The sequence below is a fragment of the Tupaia chinensis genome, unplaced genomic scaffold (genome assembly GCF_000334495.1).
Source record: "Tupaia chinensis unplaced genomic scaffold, TupChi_1.0 Scaffold146740_1, whole genome shotgun sequence".
Lineage (NCBI taxonomy): Eukaryota > Metazoa > Chordata > Mammalia > Scandentia > Tupaiidae > Tupaia > Tupaia belangeri.
The window spans coordinates 1,688,151-1,708,560 of record NW_006206595.1 but is presented as its reverse complement, the minus strand read 5'-3'; the positions used below and the strand labels follow the sequence as shown (position 1 = coordinate 1,708,560).

At 39.8% G+C, this 20,410-nt stretch overlaps 1 protein-coding gene across 1 annotated transcript in view; it reads right to left on the bottom strand.

Moving 5' to 3' along the window:
• Window positions 1-20,410, bottom strand: part of NCKAP1L (NCK associated protein 1 like) — a 79,763-nt gene that overhangs the window by 45,273 nt on the left and 14,080 nt on the right. The window contains exons 2-10 of the mRNA XM_006169112.3: window positions 15,211-15,569; window positions 14,045-14,155; window positions 12,888-12,980; window positions 7,636-7,692; window positions 6,753-6,895; window positions 5,074-5,164; window positions 4,848-4,985; window positions 3,740-3,788; window positions 3,485-3,641 (exon numbers count right to left, since the gene is read on the bottom strand). Coding sequence (XP_006169174.1) covers window positions 3,485-3,641; window positions 3,740-3,788; window positions 4,848-4,985; window positions 5,074-5,164; window positions 6,753-6,895; window positions 7,636-7,692; window positions 12,888-12,980; window positions 14,045-14,155; window positions 15,211-15,312 — 941 coding nt within the window. The 5' untranslated portion in view covers window positions 15,313-15,569. The remainder of the gene's footprint in view (window positions 1-3,484; window positions 3,642-3,739; window positions 3,789-4,847; window positions 4,986-5,073; window positions 5,165-6,752; window positions 6,896-7,635; window positions 7,693-12,887; window positions 12,981-14,044; window positions 14,156-15,210; window positions 15,570-20,410) is intronic.

The following is a 20,410-nucleotide window of genomic DNA, read 5'->3' as shown; positions in this document are numbered from 1 at the left end:
AAAAAAAAAAAAAAAAAAAAAAAAAAAAAAAAACTCCCATTTCCCCCTAACCCCACAACAACTCAGCTTCAACTTACCACTAAACTGCTGTGGTTCACAAGAAAGGCTCTAAGAACCATCCTTACAACCAAATTCAACGAACATTTTTCAATCCTCATTTTACCCACTGTCTGAACACCATCTAACAAAGATAGCTAGTCTTTTCATCTTGGAATGTTTTGTTCCCCTATATTCTGTTCTCCCTCTTCTTCTCAATACCCCCCCAAAATTAATGCATTTGGATTTGGCTGAATTATAAAGGTGATAAGTGAAAATTTAATTCCTTCCTGGTGTTCCAAGGTAGGGCCTTTGGGTGTGATAAGAACATGAGGGCAGGGCTCCTATGATTGAGTTCTGGAATGTTATAAGGGAAAGGAGATGAGAACAGGTAGAAACTTAAAGACAGCTAAACTACTCAAGATCCTGCCCTGCACTATTTTGTAATGCCTTAGGACCTTCCACATAGCTAGAAATCATGAGTCAAATAAACCTGTATTCTCTTAAATTCACCCAGTCCCAGATATTTCTGTAAACAATGCAAAAATGGACTAAGACCCTCATTGATTTCTCTGTCTCTACTTGGCCCTTAAATATCAATATCCTCAGAGGTCTGTCCCATTCTCTTCTCACACCACCTGATCCCCTTGAGTAATCTCACCTACTCTCATGGCTTCAATTGCCATTTCACCAGTCTTCAGCGGTGACCTCACACTTAAGTTCCAGGACTACAAAGTAAAAGCCTAATACACACCCATCTTCAGTGTCATTTAGACACCTGTAATCCAACCTGTTTGAAGCTGAATTCACAGTCTTCCCTCCACAAACTTGTTTTTATTTTCTCCATTCATGATATAGTGCAAGTGCACATGTATGCAGAGAAGGAGAGATGAGCACCTTCCACAGGGTCTGGTCATTCTAGGATGCCCTTCCTCTAATCCTCCTGCTTGTTGGAACATGTGTCTGGTTGACCAGGCTGACAATTCAAACCATGGTCATTATGTAGGATCCGGCTTCCCTTGAGTAGCTCCTTGCTACTGTGCCATGGATCTAGCCCATCCCCCACAAATGTTTTTTAAATTATTAATTGTATTTTATTCATTATTCTTCAATTTGACCAGAGAGAGACAGAGAGAGAAAGAGAGAGAGAGAAAGAGGGAGAGAGAGGGAGAGCAAGAAAGAAAGTCCTAGGCCCAACAGATGGCGTAACGGCTATGTCACTGGACTCCCATGTAGTCGACTATGGTTCAAGTCCTGGACCTGGTGCCTTAAACTCATACTGGGCATGTGTGCATGCATGCTCAAGATCCCAAGAGGAGAAAAAAAGGAGAAGAGACTGCAGCATGGCCGTCCTCTCTGGGGGGGTGATTTTTTTTCACTTTCTGTCTCTGTGTCTCTCCCTGTCTTTCTGGCAAGCACACGCACCCTATAGCAAAAACTTCTCAAAAAAAAGAAAAAGAAACCCCTCAGATCTGGAACCTGAACCATGACTGGCCAAGAGGGAGTCCAGCACCCTAACTACCATGCCACCTGCCGGCCCCCATCCTCCACAAACTGTTATTCACATGTTTTCTGTTTTAAGAAATGCTGGATATACATGCCAGAAACCTTATCATCATCCTCAGTTCCTCCAAACTGACTTAATTAATACCAATCTCTAGTATTACTCATCTAATCTCTTTTCTTTTCTACAGCCAGGTGATCTTTTCTAAAATGAAATATGATCATGTCACTCCCTTGTTTGACATCACTCAACATCTTCCTATTCTCTTTAGGACAGATGTAAACTCAATGACAGAGTTTATAAGGTCCCAATTTACCTCTCCCAATCTGTCTCTTGACATCCCCAGATTTGTAAACCAGTTGTCCATGGGCTAAATTACACAGACTTCTTAGAACTTGCCATGCTTTCTCTTGCCTCAAAAATCCTGATAGTGGGACCAGCAGTTAGCATAATGGCTATGTCGCTGGACTCCCACATAGTCGACCGTGGTTCGAGTCCCGGACCCGGTGGCTTAAAACTCTTGCCAGGCGCGTGTGCATGCGTGCCCAAGATCCCGAGAGGAGAATGGAGGAGAAGGGATTGCGGCATGGCCATCTCCCCCTGGGGGGTGATTTCTCACTTTCTGTCTCTCTGTCTCTGTCTGTCTGGGGAGTGCACACGCCCTATAGCAAAAACCTCTCAAAAAAAAAAAAATCCTGATAGTTTCTCTGCCTATATCTTTCTCTGTCTTAAGCAACATTTCTGCTTTTCCAGCACGTGCACACATACACACACTTCAACAGTCGCTTCAGGTCTACCTCCAGGTGTTTTGGATCTTAGGAGTTTAGTTTAAGTATCCTAAATGCTTCCACAGCACTTTGTGTTTATACATGAGGATGCCCAACTACATCACAATAGTTTGTCTATTCTCCACCAATCTGAAAGCCCTTGAGAGCAGAGTCTACTTTTTTTTTTTAAGGTTTTTGCCAAAGGGCATGTGCGCTCGCTGGAGAGAGACAAAGAGAGAAAAGTGAGACATCAATCCTCCCCAGGAGGGATAGCCACACAGCATTCTCTTCTCCTCCATTTTCCTCTCAGGATTTTGGGCACTCATGCACACATGCCTGGCATGATTCTTAAGTTGCCAGATCCAGAACTTGAACTCTGGTCAGCCATGTGGGAGTCCAGCCCTTAACCACCACCTGCTAGCCCTACCTTTTTTATTATTAATAAAGTATTCATAGCACTTACAATGTAAAAGGAAATTCTCTACAAGCTTCACAAATAGTAACTTTATTTATTTAATTTTTTTTGGAGAGGTTTTTGCTATAGTGTGCGTGCACTCACCAGAAAGACAGAGACAGAGAGACAGAAAGCGAAAAATCACCCCTCAGGGGGGATGGCCACAACGCAATCCCTTCTCCTCCATTCTCCTCTCAGGTTCTTGGGCACACATTCACACGCGCCCAGCATGAATTTAAGACACCAGGTCCAGGACTCATACCGCAGTCAGCTACATGGGAGTTCAGCGACATCACCATTACACTAAAGTAGTAACTTTTTTATTCTTCATAACAACCTTATGAGGTAGGTCATAGGGAGGGACTATCATTATCCACATTTGTAGAAAATTTCTTCACGTCTGAGAAAATAGAATTGCATGGAGAAGTTAAACACCTCCCATGGTCACACAGCTAGTAGGTGGAAGAGCCTGAATTCAAACCCAGGCAGTCTGGCTTCAGAGTTCATGTTCTTAACTCCTATGACATTTATTAGTCACCGTATCTCTAAAACTCAGTGAAGCACCTAGCAAGCAGTAGGTAGTGAATATTTCTTCAATATTTAAATTAATCCTTACTACTCATACTCTGGGAATACTCATGACATGTTTTGATCCTGAAAAAGGATATCACAGAGGGCTAAAAAATCCCAAAAGAAGATCAATTTCACTTTCACATCTCTCACCCTTTAAAACTGCTAAACAGGTCCTCGGTGACCTTGTGCACCTGTAACACATCCTCCCGGATGAGGGTGATGTACAGTGAGCCCTGCAGACACAGCTTCCATAGCTGCTGGCATTGGCTGTTGGAGTTGAGGCACCCATGACAAAGAAGAAACCCAACTGTAAGGAGGCAATACAGCGCAGAGAAAGACTTTTAGAACTTGTTCTCCGTGTGACACACTGCTACATCCATTCCCACTTCATCCCTCAAAACTTACTGATAATCCAGCGCTCCATCACTTCCACAGACAGATACTCACAGGCCATCTGTGAGAAAAGAGGCAGGGATGACAAAACAATTATTTAATTTTGTCTCCCAAGAGAAAAAAGTCAAGCTAGAATCTAAGTATCAAAACCAACTTTTATTTTACCAGACTGGATTAGGGTACTTTGATAAATCAATAGCTGGGAAACCTATAATAATAGAGATGATGCCCTGGAAGTAGGGTGAAGAAAAAAGAACACGGTTAGGAAAAGGAGCTTGGACTGGAATTCAAGACAAACGAAAAGTTTAATATAATTTCTGTTCAATAGTTCAGTTACTTTTTTTAAAAAGCTTTTATTTATTTATTTATTTATTTATTTATTTATTTATTTATTTCCGCCATGAGCAAGAGAAATAGAGAGACTACACCCCCCCAATGGGTCTTAACACCATGATCCATCCCCAGCTTCAGTCAGCCCTCAATCATTGGCAAACACCTCCTCGCCATACTCAAAGAGGTCTTTAGAATTGAACCCAAAACCTTCTACAGAGCATCATATTTACCACTGCACCACTGTCCAGCCTCAGTTCAAATACTTTTCATAACAACAGAATAAGACTCAGAGCTTCTCATGATTTCTTCCTCCTTTGAGTTCTTTTACAACTTAAAATGTAAATCACTTATTTGGTACTTAATCTTGTAACATCCATTGTATTTTTATGACTACATGACATATCTTCCCTACTAGACAACAAATATTCTTCAAGGAAAAGACTTTGAGCCCATATTAGAAGAATAGAAATACTTATTACTTATCAACTCCTAAACTCAAGTTCCTACTGTTACATACAGGTGCCTAATGCTTCTGTTTCATCCAACCATTCACTCTATGACTGCTTACTAAATTTCCACCACTAGCAAGCATACAATAATCCTGGTCCAAACAAAATCTCTAACCCAAACACAATGTTTTAGCTACAAACAGTGCTCAACTTAGAGGCATATCCTATAGGAGGGCTAAAGCCTTCCTAGGGTTTTTATTTCCTGAAAGAAGCACCCTCTGAATAGAGGGCCTTGACAAAGAGAATGCTTCCACTAACAAAAAGAAAAGGGAACTCACTGTGTCTGAATTAGCAGGATTAATCATGGCTGGTGGAGTACTGATGAGACTTAGAAGTTGGGCACTGCGCCACTGTTCAGCCCCCTGGTTCCTTCGGACAAAGAGGAAGTGCAAAGAGAGGAGGGCTCCACTCACAGCCTGTGGGGAAAGCAAATGAATCCTAATGCCAATGATGGAGACAATATACTTCTGCTTGAAGAATTCTCCACTCTCTCAGGAAGCTTGCCTTTGTGTGAGGCCCAAACTCTTCTGTCAGCTTCTTCAGAGGGTGATCATACTCCAAGACCATCTGACCCAGACGAGCAAAACTAGGGTCACTGGAAGAAAGCAGAGGATAGAAGAGTCACAGACCTGCCTTAAATATGATATAAACTCTTATGAGTACATGTAGAATAAGGCGGTGGGGGGGGCATAGGCAGGCATTCCCCACCACTTCCCTAGAGATACGTATACTAAACCATAAACTGCATATATAGGCATCCCCACTCCAGGCTCAGGTGTACTAAGATAGGTTAGATAGAGCCATATGATTTTGAGCCAGGTCCGTGAAAATTTCTTATTTGTATTATGAGCACCTAAAATAGGGTTGGACATATGATAGTATTCTATAAGTCTGTGTTGATTAGTTGGAAATCAAGTAATATTAGTTGGAAATCAAGTAAACCTCAAATCGGTTTACTACCCAAAAGAACATATAAATATTCAAAGCTAATGGGTAAGGCATCCCAGGTATTCATGTAGACACATGGGCATATACATTATATATATATTGGATCATCAAAACGTTATATGTTTTTCTATGCAAAAATGCATCATAACTTTCCTGACAACCCAACAGAATGACGCCACAGTCTCCTCTTATTCCTCCATTCTTTATTTTTTTTGGCCCTAAACATTTATATTGGCATTAATGGAGGGGGAAAGCATTATCAATGACCTAAGATCAATTTCTATTTTGCTTCATGTATTATCATGTATCACTTATTTCTCACGGCTTTACCTTATTAATATTACTTCTACCAATACTAGAAAGAATTTTCTTTGCTTTTCCTAATAAACTGAAAAGCAAAGAGGAAGCCAGCCCAGGATTAAAAATTAACCAGAGTAGGGAACAGCAGATGGTGTAATGGTTACATCACTGGACTCCCACATGGCTGACTGTGGTTCATGTCCCAGATCCAGCAGCTTAAAACATGCTGGGCACATGAATGTGTGTACCCAAAATTCTGAGGGGACAATGGAGAAGAAGGGATTGCCGCATTGCTATCTCCCCAGGGAGTGATTTCTTGCTTTCTGTTTCTCTCTCTGTCTCTCCAGCAAGTGCACCTACCCTATAGCACAAAAAAAAAAAAAAAAAACCTCTCAAAAAAAATATGGTCTAGAATAATGCCTGTATTAAAAAACAGATTAGAGGGACCAGCACATGGCATAGTGGTTACGTCACTGGACTCCCACACATTCTACCGTAGTTCAAGTCCCAGATGCAGTGGCTTAAAACTCATCCCAGGGGCATGTGTGTGCCTGCCCAAGATCCTGAGAGGAGAATGGAAGAGAAGGGTTTGTGGCATGGCCATCCGCCCCCCAGGGGGTGATTTCTCACTTTCTGTCTCTCTGTCTCTCTCTCTCTCTCTCTCTCTCTCTCTCTCTGTGGTGAGCACACATACCGTATAGCAAAAAATCTCTCTATTAAAAAAAAAAAACTGATCAGAAAAACTCAAACTGGATAATCTACTAGCAGACATTCAAGAATTAACCACATATAAAAGTATACCTTATTTTGTCTCTGTCATCATGTAGATTATAAACTCCTATATGAGAAATCATGTCATCTATTTCCTTTATATATCCCACCTCTTATGTTATAGCACCAGGTATGAGATTCTCCATGTGGTATGCTTAACTCACCTGTGTCCATGCAGCATCTCATGAGCGCAGTTGTACATGCCAATGAGGATCCGTCGATCCTCAATTCGTGACAGAAGTAAAATAACTGAGGTATAAGTCACAATCAAGTCCAGGTAACTCCGGGTGAAGTCAAAGTTGAGACTCTACAAGGAAAATATATAGGGACCCAAAGACTGCATGGCCAAATTAACTGAGTCTTCCTATTTCCCTAACCACTTCAAACAGTGCCGATAGGTCTATTTAGAAGAAGAAACTGATAAGATCGAAAATTCAGAATAAGAAAATAGGAACAAGTCAAGGACTTACAAAAAAAAAAAGAGTTCAAGATCCAAGGAATCCAGGAAATAAGGTATATAAATAAGGTGAAATAATAAGATTTCTGTATTATTTCTGTACTAATTAAATCACATTGCTGATCTGCTTACCATATAAATACATCTCTTTTTTTTTAAGATTTTTTGCTATAGGGTGCATACACTCGCCACAGAGACAGAGAGAGACAGGGAGACAGAAAGCGAGAAATCACCCCCCAGGGGGGATGGCCACACCGCATTCCCTTCTCCTCCTCCATTCTCCTCTTGGGATCTTGGGCATGCACCCACCTGCCTGGCATGACTTTTAAGCCACCGGGTCCGAGACTCGAACCACAATCAACTATGTGGGAGTCCAGTGACATAATCATTACGCCATCTGCTGATCCCCATATAAATACACCTTAACTTCAGCACTTTCTACAAAAGAATTATCATCATGAGAAGGAAAAGATGAAATAGTCATTTCTTCCAGTCTGTCACACCCCACACTGTCCCAACCTTGACCTGGCTACCTCTTTGACTCTATGATAGAAGAAAATTGCAAAAATAAATAAATAAATAAAACTTACAATATCAAAATGGCACTGGCAGGCATCAATGGTATTGAGAAGTTCATATACATGATCCTGGGGGTGGAATTGAAGGTGAGAGTGAGTAAAGAATAAAGAGAAGTGACACTACTAGAATTCGAGAAGGTTTCTCCCCCTTAGAGGTCATACCAAGCCACCAAGCAACAGAAGGAAGGCATTGCTAAGGGGGAGGAAGTTCCTCCTCTATCAGGCTGCCCTGCCAAATGCCATGTTTTCAAATGCCGAGGTAAAAAGTCACTATTACATATGAACACTCTCCTTGGTCTGATCATCCCTGTGTCCTATTCTTTCACCATAAAAAGATTAGAAAATGCAGATTATCTGGCAGCAATTTCAAAAATGCCAAAAATCAAACCCATTTTTATTGACAACCCCGAAATAAATCTGTTCTTGGTTCCCAACTCCTGTTCAGAGAAGTTAACAAATGGGAATACTACTCAACCTCCCATGTGTTTCTATTTACAGACAACTGTATGTTAAGTACTTATGAGATGATTTCCATATACTTCATTTAACTCTCATTCTAATGTAATAGGGATTCTTTTTCTCTTCATATGTACTCTTCCCTAAATAAATATGCATTTTTTTTTGTGGACACATCCGTCTGTCCTCCCATAACAGTATTCATTGTCTATCCTGTCCCGAGACCCAGCTAAAGCAGTTTCACAACCTGGTATGTCCTGCATTTTCCTCCCTATCTATATAAATCTATTCAACAGAACGAGAGTGCTTATGTTCTTCCCTGTATCTAACCTTTGTTGAGGTCTATGCTGCCTAGATTTGCTAAGAATGCCTTTCTATAACACCAGCCTGCAACCCAATTCCCTTGAAGGTATAACTGAGATTTGCTTTCAGTCACTTACACAACCAATGTCACTAACAGGTCTTATACTCTAAAGACAAGAATCAGAAAAGGATGGAATTAACATTATTTGGCCTAGTACCTTACCATATGCTAAACACTGAGCTAGATGTTTTCCATTCATGATCTCAATTAATTATCACATATACCCCATACAATAAATATTTCTCCAGGGTCGGCAGGTGGTGTGGGGTTAAGGTGCTAGACTCCCACATGGACGACCACAGTTTGAATCTTGGACCTGGTGGCTTTCTCTCTCTCTCTCCTCTCATCAAACTAAACAATAATAATAACAAATAAAATTAAATAAATATTTTAAATATATGTATTATTTCTCCATTTTACAGGTAAGGAAGCTGGAATGCAAAGAGTGTCATTCTAATTCGTACAGCTTATAAGTGGTAAAGCCGAGATTTGAAACCAGGACTACCTGATTCAGTGCTGATCTACCTTCTAGTGCACCATACTTAAGAATTTCTATTTCTTTTCTCTCCAAAACAAGTCATACCAAATAACTGGGGTACAGAACCTTATAACCAGCAGAGGTCCTAAAATCTCCTTTGGACATCAACTTTTCCTAGTACAGCTTGTTTATAGGCTCCTCACCCTCTTTTCACTGCTTCCTGTTCCAGCCCTTTTCCAAGTCTAGCACCCTCGAACCTGACGCTTCTTAAGACTTCTGACCTCCATTTTGCTGTTTCTCTCATCACTTTGTAATCTATGAATACCCTGAATTAACTCCGTAAATTAAGCACAGGACACCCAAGGCAGAATCCCATACTCTTGTATCATCTGAAGAAATGCTATAATACCACCATAAACTTGGATTACTCAGAGGGCTAAATTTGCTATATTTCTTGAATACATAAATAATGTATGTTCATTATAGGAAAAAAATAGAAAATACAGGCAAGCTTAATGCTAAGCAAGATTTTTGAAACCACTTGTAATCCCACCAATCAGAAATTCCAGTCTTCCTATATGCATATTTATATATATAAATATACATTTTACAGCTTACTTTTTTTTTTCTGTAGAGAGATTTTTGCTATAGTGCTCATGCGCTCACCGGTGAGACAGAGACACAAAAAGTGAAAAATTATCCACCAGGAGGATGGCCACACTGCAATCCCTTCTCCTCCATTCTCCTTTCAGGATTTTGGACATGCATGCCCATGTACCCAGTGTGAGTTTTAAGCCACTGGGTCTGGGATTCAAACCATGGTTGACTACATGGCAGTCCAGTGACGTAACCATTACTGGTCCATCTGCTGGTCCTATACATCTTACATCTTAAGCTGTACTGTAATTGCTTTTACAGTAAACAATATGTGAAAAATATTTTCCCATGCCAATTAATATAAGTATAGATCATCTTTAACGGCTACATAATATTCATTTATAGGTATCTACTGTGAGCATTTAGCCAAACCTCTATTGGGTATGTAAATTATCAAGTTGTCACTGTCATAAATAATGCAACAGATTACATTCTTGCACACATACCTTTGCACTTACATCTTGATTGTTTCTTAAGGCAAATTTCTAGGAGTAGAGTTGCTATATTAACATCAACTTGCCTTTCAAAAGTATTGTATTAAATAATTTCCTATGTTTTTTATATGTTTACCAAAATAGTACATGCTTTTATTTAAAATTCAAGTTGGATATCATCACATAGTGTTACTATCAAAAACTATTAACAAGAAAAATCTAATTTGAGGGATATCCTGAAAAATAACTAGCCTGGACTCTTCAAAAAAAAAGGTCCATATCATAAAAGACAAGAAAAGGCTGGGAATTAACCCAAGATTAAAAACTAAAGAGACACAACTAAATTCAATGTATGATATGCCAAACAACTGGAGAAATGTGATTATGGTCGATGTATTAGCAGATGATAGTAGAGCAATGTTACATTTCCTAAGTAACATTGTATTAGGGTTATATAAGAAAATATTCTTGTTCTTAGCAGATGCATGCTAAAATATTTTGGGAAGGAAACGTCATGATGTGTCCAGCTGACTCAAATTGTTTGGAAAGAAAAAGAGAGAGGGATAAGCAACTATGGCAAAATAGTAGCAATTAGATCCAGGAGAACAGATTGAAAACAGAATTTTTCAGTAGGCTTATAATAAAATAGGGAGTGAAAATACTTGAAATTTTTGAAACTCAAATAATGCAAAAACAGATAGCTTGTTTAAAGAACTCCTCAACAACCACAAAAACCCGATTAAAATTTGGCAAAGAGGTGGCACAGCGGTAACATAATACTCTGTGATGCTATGGCCACATGAGAAGGTCCCAGATTTGTGTCCTGAGCCTCCCTGTACACACCAGGAAGTGCCCATGTCCATGATACTGGCTGGCTAGGCTGTTGACAGACAGTGGTTTTTAGACCCTATTGGGAGTACCTATGTCTATCTCTCAGAAGACATAAATAAACTTTAAAAAAGAAAGAAAGAAAGAACGAAAGAAAAATGGACAAAGGACTGAAAATACATTTCTTTAGAGAAAATATACAAATGTCCAACAAGCACATGAAAAGATACTCAGCATCACTCATTATTAGCTAACTGCAAATTAAAGGGGACAGACAGTGACACGACAGTAAGCTGCAATGCTCTTCAAGGCTGACCCACACAGGAGAGCTCCAAGTTTGTGTCCAGAGACCTCGCTGAGTATGCTGGGCACACAGGTGCCCATAATTTGGGGCTGGCTAAAACTGGGGGTGAATTGTGGCATCAAAACCCTCTTGGAGTGCCGTCTGTCCCTTTCTTTCTCCCTCTGTCTTTCTCTCACATGGAAGAAATAAATAAACTTTAAAAAACAAATGTAAATCAAAACTACAATAAGATAATATCTCACACCTATTAGGATTGCTACTATTAAAAAGAAACATTTTTTAGAGAGTTTTGTTTTGTTTTTGTTTTTGGGGTTTTTTTTTTTTTTTTGCTATAGGGCACATGCACATGCTAGAGAGTGAGAGAGAGAGAGACAGAGACCGAAAGCAAGAAATCACCCCCTGGGAGAATGGCCATGTCACAATCCCTTCTCCTCAATTCTTCTCTCGGGATCTTGGGCACGCATGCACACACAGCTGGCATGAATTTTAAATGGTCACCAGTTTTGGAATTTAAACCACGGTTGACTACGTAGGAGTCCAGTGACATAACCATTACACCATCTGATGGTCAAAAACAACAACAAAAAAAATGTTCTAAACTTTAAAAACAGTTGGGCTGGCAGGTGGTGTGATGGTTAGGGGTGTTGGACTTCCACGTGGCTGACTTCAGTTTGAGTCCTGGACCTAGCAGCTTGCTTTATCACTTTTTCTCTCTCTATCTCTCTCTCTACTCCTCTGGTCAAATTAAAATAAAAAATAAATAAAGATAAATAAAATAATTCCTTAAAAAAAAACAGTTGTCAGGACCAGATGGTTATGTCAGTGGACTCCCATGTAGTCAACCACAGTTCAAGTCCTGGACCTGGTGGCTTAAGCTCACACCAGGCGCATGTGTATGTGTGCCCATGATCCCAAGAGGAGAATGGAGGAGAAGGAATTACAGCATGGCCATCCCTCTGGGGGGGTGATGATTTCTCACTTTCTGTCTCTCTGTCTTTCTCTGTCATTTAGGTGAGCACACGCACCCTATAGCAAAAACCTCCAAAAGAAATAAAAATTAAAAATAGTTGTTGAGGGCCAAGCAGGTGGTGTGGTGGTTGGGGTGCTGGATTCCCACATGGCCAACAATGGTCAAGTCCGGGACCTGGTGACTTGCTTTCTTACTTTCCTTCTTTCTCTCTCGGGAGGACACACACACAAAGGCAAAATCCTCTCTAAACAAACAAATTAATTAATTAATTAAGTACACAAAAATGTAAAGGCTAGCCCATGGCTTAGTGATTAAGGAGCTAGATCCCAAATAACCAATGCACAGTTTGAATCCCAGACCCAAGGGCTTGAAAAACCCTCCAGGGACACGTGAATGCATGTACAACATCCCAAAAGGAAGGCAAAATGGAGGAGAAGGGATCATGACATGACCATTCCCATGGGAGTACTTTCTCACTTTCCCTCTCTCTTTCTGTCTCTCTCCAGCAAGCACATGTGCTCTCTGGCAAAAATTTTAAGTGTACATATATACAAATTTTTAAATAAAATAAATATGATATATCATACTATTCTGAAATTTGCTTTTGTTAAACAACGCAACTTAGATATCTTTCCATATTAGAACATCTCTCTTATTTTTTCAACTAAGACCAATATTAAGCTACATAAATGAAAATCACTTAAAAAAGAAAAAAGGAATAGTCTCTGAAAGATCACGCCTATTGTGGGGGCCTGAGCTAAGAAACAGCTTACCCGAAATTCCATGACATCTACAAAAGACTGGTAGTAGTTAGTGAGGAATCTAATTATCTCAGCTTTCTCACGATGTACTGGTCCTAAATGTTGCTGAAAGACAAAACAAAACAAAATTAAAAACACAAAATAAGAAGCCTATTGATCAAAAAGTTATTGGGAAAATGTGTATTATAAGAAAACTATGCATGAATTTCAAAATTATTTTCTACTAAAATTAAGTACTTTACATTCCTCTATGATCTTGAAGTTCTCTTATTTATGTGTGTGAAAACATTTTTCTAACTATCTTGAAAGATTAAAATAAAAATAAAAATAAATGAGCTAAAAAAAAAAAAGACTATTGTTCCAAGTACAATAACTCAAGAATGGGATTATGCCTAGAACATTCTTAAAGAGGATCTAAATACACTGACTAAAGAAGTTGGAAATTCTCCAGTGTTATGAAGGTCTTTAAATAAAAGAGACTCTTAGCTAGGTAAGATGGTTGCATATGACCCTGACTAGATACAGAAAACTAAATGAGAGAAAATTTCAAGATCTGTTTGAGCTGAATAGGTTTACTATTTATATATAAAAGTCAAAAGAGTAGAATGAGATAATGCTATGGGTAAGATGGGTGAGAAATCATGATTAACATTTTCTAAGGGAGAATTAGGGGATATCCTACTAGATAAATAATTATAAGACAAGTAGCAAGGAAACACTGAGTGGGAAACAGGAACAATAATAAAATATTTGCACCCTGCTGAGCTTACAGAGTTCTCTACAAGAACAAAGTGTTCTCATAAATTTTGCATTGGAGGAAAGGGCAATGCTTTGCTTCAATTTACCCTGGGAGAATCCCATTTTATCTCTAAAGCTCTATAACAACCTGAAACCCTGTGGTAAAGCCTAGAAAACCTAAAAGAAGTCTATTTCATCCCCCATGAAGTTTAAAGAGAGACAATCAAAAGAGGAGATTCTGAGTCATTTAAACATACAAGGGAACTTCAAACAGTTCATGTAAAAATGAAATTAAAATATGAATTTATTTTGGTGCAAAAAAATTGAAATCCATGCATAGTTTTTTCAATAATATAAATTTCCCATAAACTTTTCGAAGACAAAAACACAGTAATTCCAGAGAAAGAAGAGATGAGGGATCAAGTTCTCACCGTGCTGTTTCGAACATCTATGTTGGGAAATTTCTTGTTGATGTACTTGAGAGATGATTCCATGGACTTTTCCAGTAAGAAAGGTGGCTTGGATTTGGGGTCTGAACAAGTCTGTATAGATAAATCACACTACATTTCAAATTTTTCTGTTGACCCTCTTCCTGCATCATTCACTCTCACAATCTTTCTTAGGAAAAGACAATCTGGGAATTAGTTATAAATGGACAAGAGTAAATCAGGAATAAGTTCTAGTACATTAAACCAACTACCTAAGAGCTAAGTAATAACCTGGGAATCTTATCTTGCTGGGTAAAACTTACTGTCTGCTTGGCCCCAGCACAAAGAGGAAGCTGTTTCCCCGCCCCTTGACTGAAGCAGGAAGGAGTAAGAAAAGCAGCTCCTCAGGAATCAGACTTGTGTAAGACAGTGTCATGATTATGTCCTTTATATAAGTATCTTATCACAACAGGCATTTATAGGAGATCTGAGTCTAGAGAAACCGTGTTCCTGATGATTTGTTTTATCATAAAATGCATAAGAGTTCCCTTTTCCAAGTCCCCTATTTTCTCTTCCAGTTACTCCCCATAAACACCCTCTTCTCTTGTTACTTCCTATGGCTTGCCCGGCCTCTAGCTCACCAGTTGCCACCAATTCCTCCCAATTTCATGGTTCCTGTGCTAAACACACACACTACAAGAATTTCCCCAAATTAAGTACCTCTGAAGACGCCTACCCTTTTTTATCTAAATGTCTACTTCTTTTCATTTTGGGGAACTATTTCCGTGGAAACATTTTTGCCAGAGACCCAATGTCAGATCACTTCAAGACATGAGGAATCAGCAATAAATAATAAGACACAGAATTCTAGATCCCAGAACTTTATCACTCAGAACACCTTATTCTCTTCTCAGCCCAACTCCCTATCTCCATCCCCAGTAGAAACCAGATGCTCTCACTGGGGTGAAAAATCATACCTAGGAAGGGAAAGCCCTGAAAAGAGGCTTCCACTTCTGCCTCTCCCAACTGGCTGGCCTGTATAAGCCGAGTGACTCAAGGACAAAGCAGTGGAAAAGAGGAGGCAGTCTAACTGCAGAACCTGCCGGCTTCGGGGTTCCCACCCTACTATTGCTCGCGTAATTGGTACTGGCGCCATTCCTCCTGCTTACCTTCTTGATGTTGTACATACGGATGAGAACCCCCTGACCTCGATCATTCAGGATAGTGAGCTTCTCTGCTAATTTATGCTGGTAAGCAGAGGTCAAAGACATGATGGCCACGGAGAGAGAGGAGCACCAGGGCAGCAATGACTAACCTCCCCAAACACTTTCAGCTTGTGGGGGTGACACCCTGTGAGCGGAGGGACTCAGCCTGGTTGGTGCGTTGGTCTTCCTGTTGCCGCTGCAATTGGCTTATGGGTAAAAGCAGTCATTATGGTTCACAGGCTCTCGGTGCCTTGTTGTGCTTCCTCTTACACACTCAGCAGTGGAGACTTCCTCTTTCTGGCTGTGTAGCACTTTTGGTAAGGCTGTGAAGTGGGTGGAGGCAGGGAGGGACAGGCTCTCAAGCCTCTTCACAGCCTAGCACTAACTTTTTTGACTTTACTCATCCACAAGTGTCCTATATAAACCTCTACACCAGACAAAAAAGTGTCTGCCATCCCATCCTCATACAATTCTACGCTTTCTTTCATTTATATCCCCATCAAGAATACCTGTTATTACCTATTGAACCTTAGGCCCTATCATCTTTTAGGATTCAGATCAAATTCCATGTGCTCCAAACTACCCCATCCAATGACAAATACTGTTATGTTGTAAAATATAGATAAACACATGGATATAGAACTTTTTTTAAAAACTTTTTTACCATAGGGAGCATGCACTCACTGGGGAGAGACAGAGACACAAAGAGGGAAAGGGAGAAATCATGCCTTAGGGGAGATGGCCATGCTGCAATCCCTTCTCTATTCTCTCAGGATTTTGGACAGTCACGCACATGTGCCCAGTATGAGTTTCAAGCCTCCAGGTCCAGGGCTCTAGAGCCTTAACCACTACACTACCTGCTGGTCCCCCTAATAACTTTACAGCCCTCACAATGCTCTAATACACTTATTCTCAAAGTGGGATTCAGTAGTATCAGTATCACCTGGAAACGTTTTACACGTGCTGATTCTCAGACACCCTCCCAGATCTACTTAATCTAAAATTCTGGGGCAGGTCCCAGCACTCTGTGGTTTAATAAGCCCTCCAGGTGAATCCAATGTATCTTCACATTTAAAACCACTGTGTGGGACTGACAGGTGGCGCGGGGGTTGAGGTGCTGGGCTCCCACATGACTGACCACGGTTCAAGTCCCAGACCTAAAGGCTTGCTTTCTCACTTTCTCTGTCTCTCTTTGGTCAAATTTAAAATAATCATAATAATAACAAGTAAAATAAAATGAACATGTCTTAAAATAAATAAATTATTTTTTAAATAAATTTAAAAAATTAAAAATCACTGCTCTAGTGAGACCAGCAAATGGTATAGCAGTTATGTTGCTGAACTCCCACATGGCCAACTGCGGTTCAAGTCCCAGACCCAGTGACTTCAAACTCATGCCAGGAATGTGTGTGTGCATACCTAAAATCCCAAGAGGAGAATGGAGGAGCATGGACATCACCCCTGGAAGAGAGGTAATTTCTTGCTTTCTGTCTCTCTTTCTCTCCAGAGAGTGCATGTGGTGCCCTATACCAAAAATCGTAAAAAAAAAAAAAAAAAAAAAAAGAAAAGAAAAAAGAAGAAGAAGAAGAAGAAAGAAAACTACTGCTTGAGTGCAAATAGTACTTAAGGTGCTTGGGAAACTGAGATCAAGCCCTCCTCTGAGGTTAAGGTTTGGTAGAGCTGTGGTGGGGCCTAAAAGTCTGCATTTGTAAGCACCCTAGGAGCTTTTGGTGCAGATGTTCCAGGGGACTCACGGTGAGAAACGCTGACCTAGAACATCACCTCTTGTATATAGCAGCTACTCAATAAATATGCTTTATTTGTTGAATTATTATGACTAAATTGGGAAATAAGCCTCATGAAGAAGAATCAAATTAGTCAAGATGAACAAGAGGAAATTATTAATAGCCATGGGGCTGGCAGGTAGCATGGTGGTTAAAGGCACTGGAGTCCCGCATGGCCAACTATGGTTCAAGTCCCAGACCTAGTGGCTTGCTTTCTCGCTTTCCCTTTCTCTCTGTGTCTCTGTCTGGTCAAATTAAAAAATAATAAAAAATTGAATTAAATAAATAAATAATTCTTTTAAAAATTTTAAAAAATATTAGCCTTTAAATATTACAGAATGGAATGAATTTTAACACTGAAATATTTTTGTTAAAATTATTTCCTACCAGAACTAATCCCCTACCTCAAGAAAACTTGCAACTCATTTCAAGTTTCCTTCAAGGAGCAAAGCAAAAACTCCTAGAAAAATTCTAAATTAGATCATTGTTTTCATATCTACTTCCAATCCAATACATTTTCTCTGCTTTTCAATCATTCCCATTTCCTATGTCCACATTGTCCCTTAAATCCTGGGGTGGGACACTGATCAGCATTACCATTTTAAAGAACTTAACACATCTGCTCCCAAGAGAATGTTTTTGTTTTTGTTTTTTTAAGAAAAGCAAGATGACAATGCTTAACAAATTAAATTTCAAGCATCTCTAAGGAAGACAATTTTGGGAAAATAGAATTTGCCTTCCAGTTTGGCTTGTGTTCCTGAAAGGTACCTGAGCATAAATCCCTGGATTTAATCACCAAAATGCCCTCAGGAAATCTGACATTTAACAGTCTAGCTCTGTGCCCTTTGTCTATGCCCTAGGCATGACGCAAAGCAGAATTGAAATGGGCTATTCTAAGGTACTTTTCTATCCCTACTGCTTATGCCAGTCAGCCTTGATCTTTCTCCCGCCTATCAAACTAAACTGCCTCCACTTCACAAAAATCTCAGCTGTAGCTGTTGCCTGGAAACTTGGCAGTCCTGGAAATGAATGTCTGCTAGAATAGCTAAAGACAGCTATAGGGGAAAGTAGGCCTCCTATTGGCAGTAAACTGCAGCAGATTTGATATGGTATATTCTTAGTTCACTTCTAGAAGTCTTCATGTGTTAATTAATACCAACAACTTTAGAGACTTCCAACTGACATTTTTAGGTAAATTATAAAGTAGCCTGGATTTGAATACTGTCTTGTTCATTCTTATGATTCCCTTTCCCTAAAAGTGGGTATGCTGACCTATCTGACAATTAGCATTCTTCCCTGGCAAAAAGCTTTACTTAGCTAAGTTGGAGAAAGAATGGAAGGGTACCATGCTGAATAATAAAAGAACTAGCTACCCCAGCCTTGCCTTCTCCAGCATTTGAGCTTATAGCATTAGACTTCATCTAGCCCCAGGACTGCGAGTTTTCTAATTATCTCAGCCTCTTTAATACTGTTTGGAAGCCAAGCACTCTATTTAAACAAACTACAAGATTAAAAATATTAATTTTGAATCTCCCGAGGGTGGAAACAGTGAATTTTCCCTATTACCTAACGACAAGGCCGTTACTGCTTTAGTTATTCAAAACTTTCATACATGGATAAGATTGAGAGACCCATATCTTACACACCACATTTCCCATGTCGAGAGTAGTGACCTTAAATGTAAATCCTTTTTTGGCCAACCCATGGCTCCTGCTATTTAGGGTTGCCTCATGGAGCCATAAATCTTAGAAAGGTGTCCTTATGACCCAAACCACAGGATTCCAGCCAGCAGATTATATGCAGAAAAGTAAGTTTTCCTGATAATTACTGTAAATCAGTAGAGAGAGTAAATAAGCTCCGAACGTTAAAAGTTAAGCTTTGTCTTTATAGGCTTTTTTTTTTTTTTTTTTTTTTGAGAGATTTTTACTGTAGGGTGCATGTGCTCATCGGAGAGACAGAAAGCAAGAAATCACACCCCCTGCCCAAAATCTTGAAAAGAGAATGGAGGAGAAGGGATTGTGGTGTGGCCATCCCCCCTGGGAAGTGATTTCTCACTTTGTCTGTCTTTCTAGTGAGTGCGTGCTCCCTACAGCAAAAATCACTTAGAAAAAATAATAATAAAATAGTATTGCTGTTATAAACTGAAACTTGTCATCTGAAAGGATGAGGTTCATCCTCTCAAGTGATATTCTTTGAGATACAGCATATTATAATAGAGACCTCACTAGCTTTCCGTAGCTCTAGGTTTACCTATATGCTGTAGCCTTAAGGGAAGTTACTTCTCAAACGTATTTTCCTTGTCTATAAAAAGGAACTTCTGAATCATCCTCACAAGGTTGATTAATATTAAATAAAGATGGGGCAGAAGGTGGCATGGTGGTTAAGGGAGCTGGACTCCCACATGGCCGACCGCGGTTTGAGTCCTGGACCTAGCGGCTTGCTCTCTCACTTTCTCTCTCTCTCTCTCTCTCTCTGTCTCTGTCTCTCTCTGGTGAGCATGCATGCCCTGTAGAAAATTTTTAAATAATAATGATATATAAATAATTCTTTAAAAAAATAAATCTTTCAAAACTGATACTACCCAGGCCAGCAGGTGGCATGCTAGTTAAGGTGCTGGACTCCCACATGGCCAACCATAGTTCAAGTCTTGGACCTGATGACTTGCTTTCTCACTTTCCCTCTCTCACTCTCTTTCGCTCCCTCTCTCTGTGTCTCTCTCTCTGGTAAGTATACATGCCCTAGAGCAAGTTTCAAAATAATAATAATAATAAATAAAATTAAATAATTATGAAAAAACTACAGTACCAAAGGCCAGCAGGTGGCATAATGGTTAAGGTGCTGGACTCCCACATGAACAACCACAGTTCAAATTCCAGACCTGGTAACTTGGAAATCACATCAGGCGTGTGTGCATGTGTGCCCAAAATCTCAAGAGGAGAATGAAGGGATTGTGGTGTGGCCATCCTCCCTGAGGGGTGACTGCTCACGTTCCCTCTCACTGACTCTCCCCAGGGCAGCATATGTGCTCTATGGCAAAAACAAACGCAATGGCAACAAAAATGATACTGAGTCAGCAGGTGAAGTGCTGGTTAAGGCACTAGACTCTCACATGACCAGCTGAAGTTCAAGTCCCAGACCTGGTGGCTTGCTTTCTCATTTTTCTTCTCTCTCTTACTCTGTCTCTCTCTGGTGAGCATGTATGCTCCATAACAAATTTTTTAAAATAATAAGATTAAATAAATAATTCTTTTTTTAAAAAAATTCTACCTCAAACTTCTCTTTCTCCTTACAAGTCAGAAAACCTGATGGAGAAGTTGTCGATTAAATAGCCAATAGACACAGGGTCAGCAGGTGGTGTGGGGGTTAAGGTGGGGGGCTCC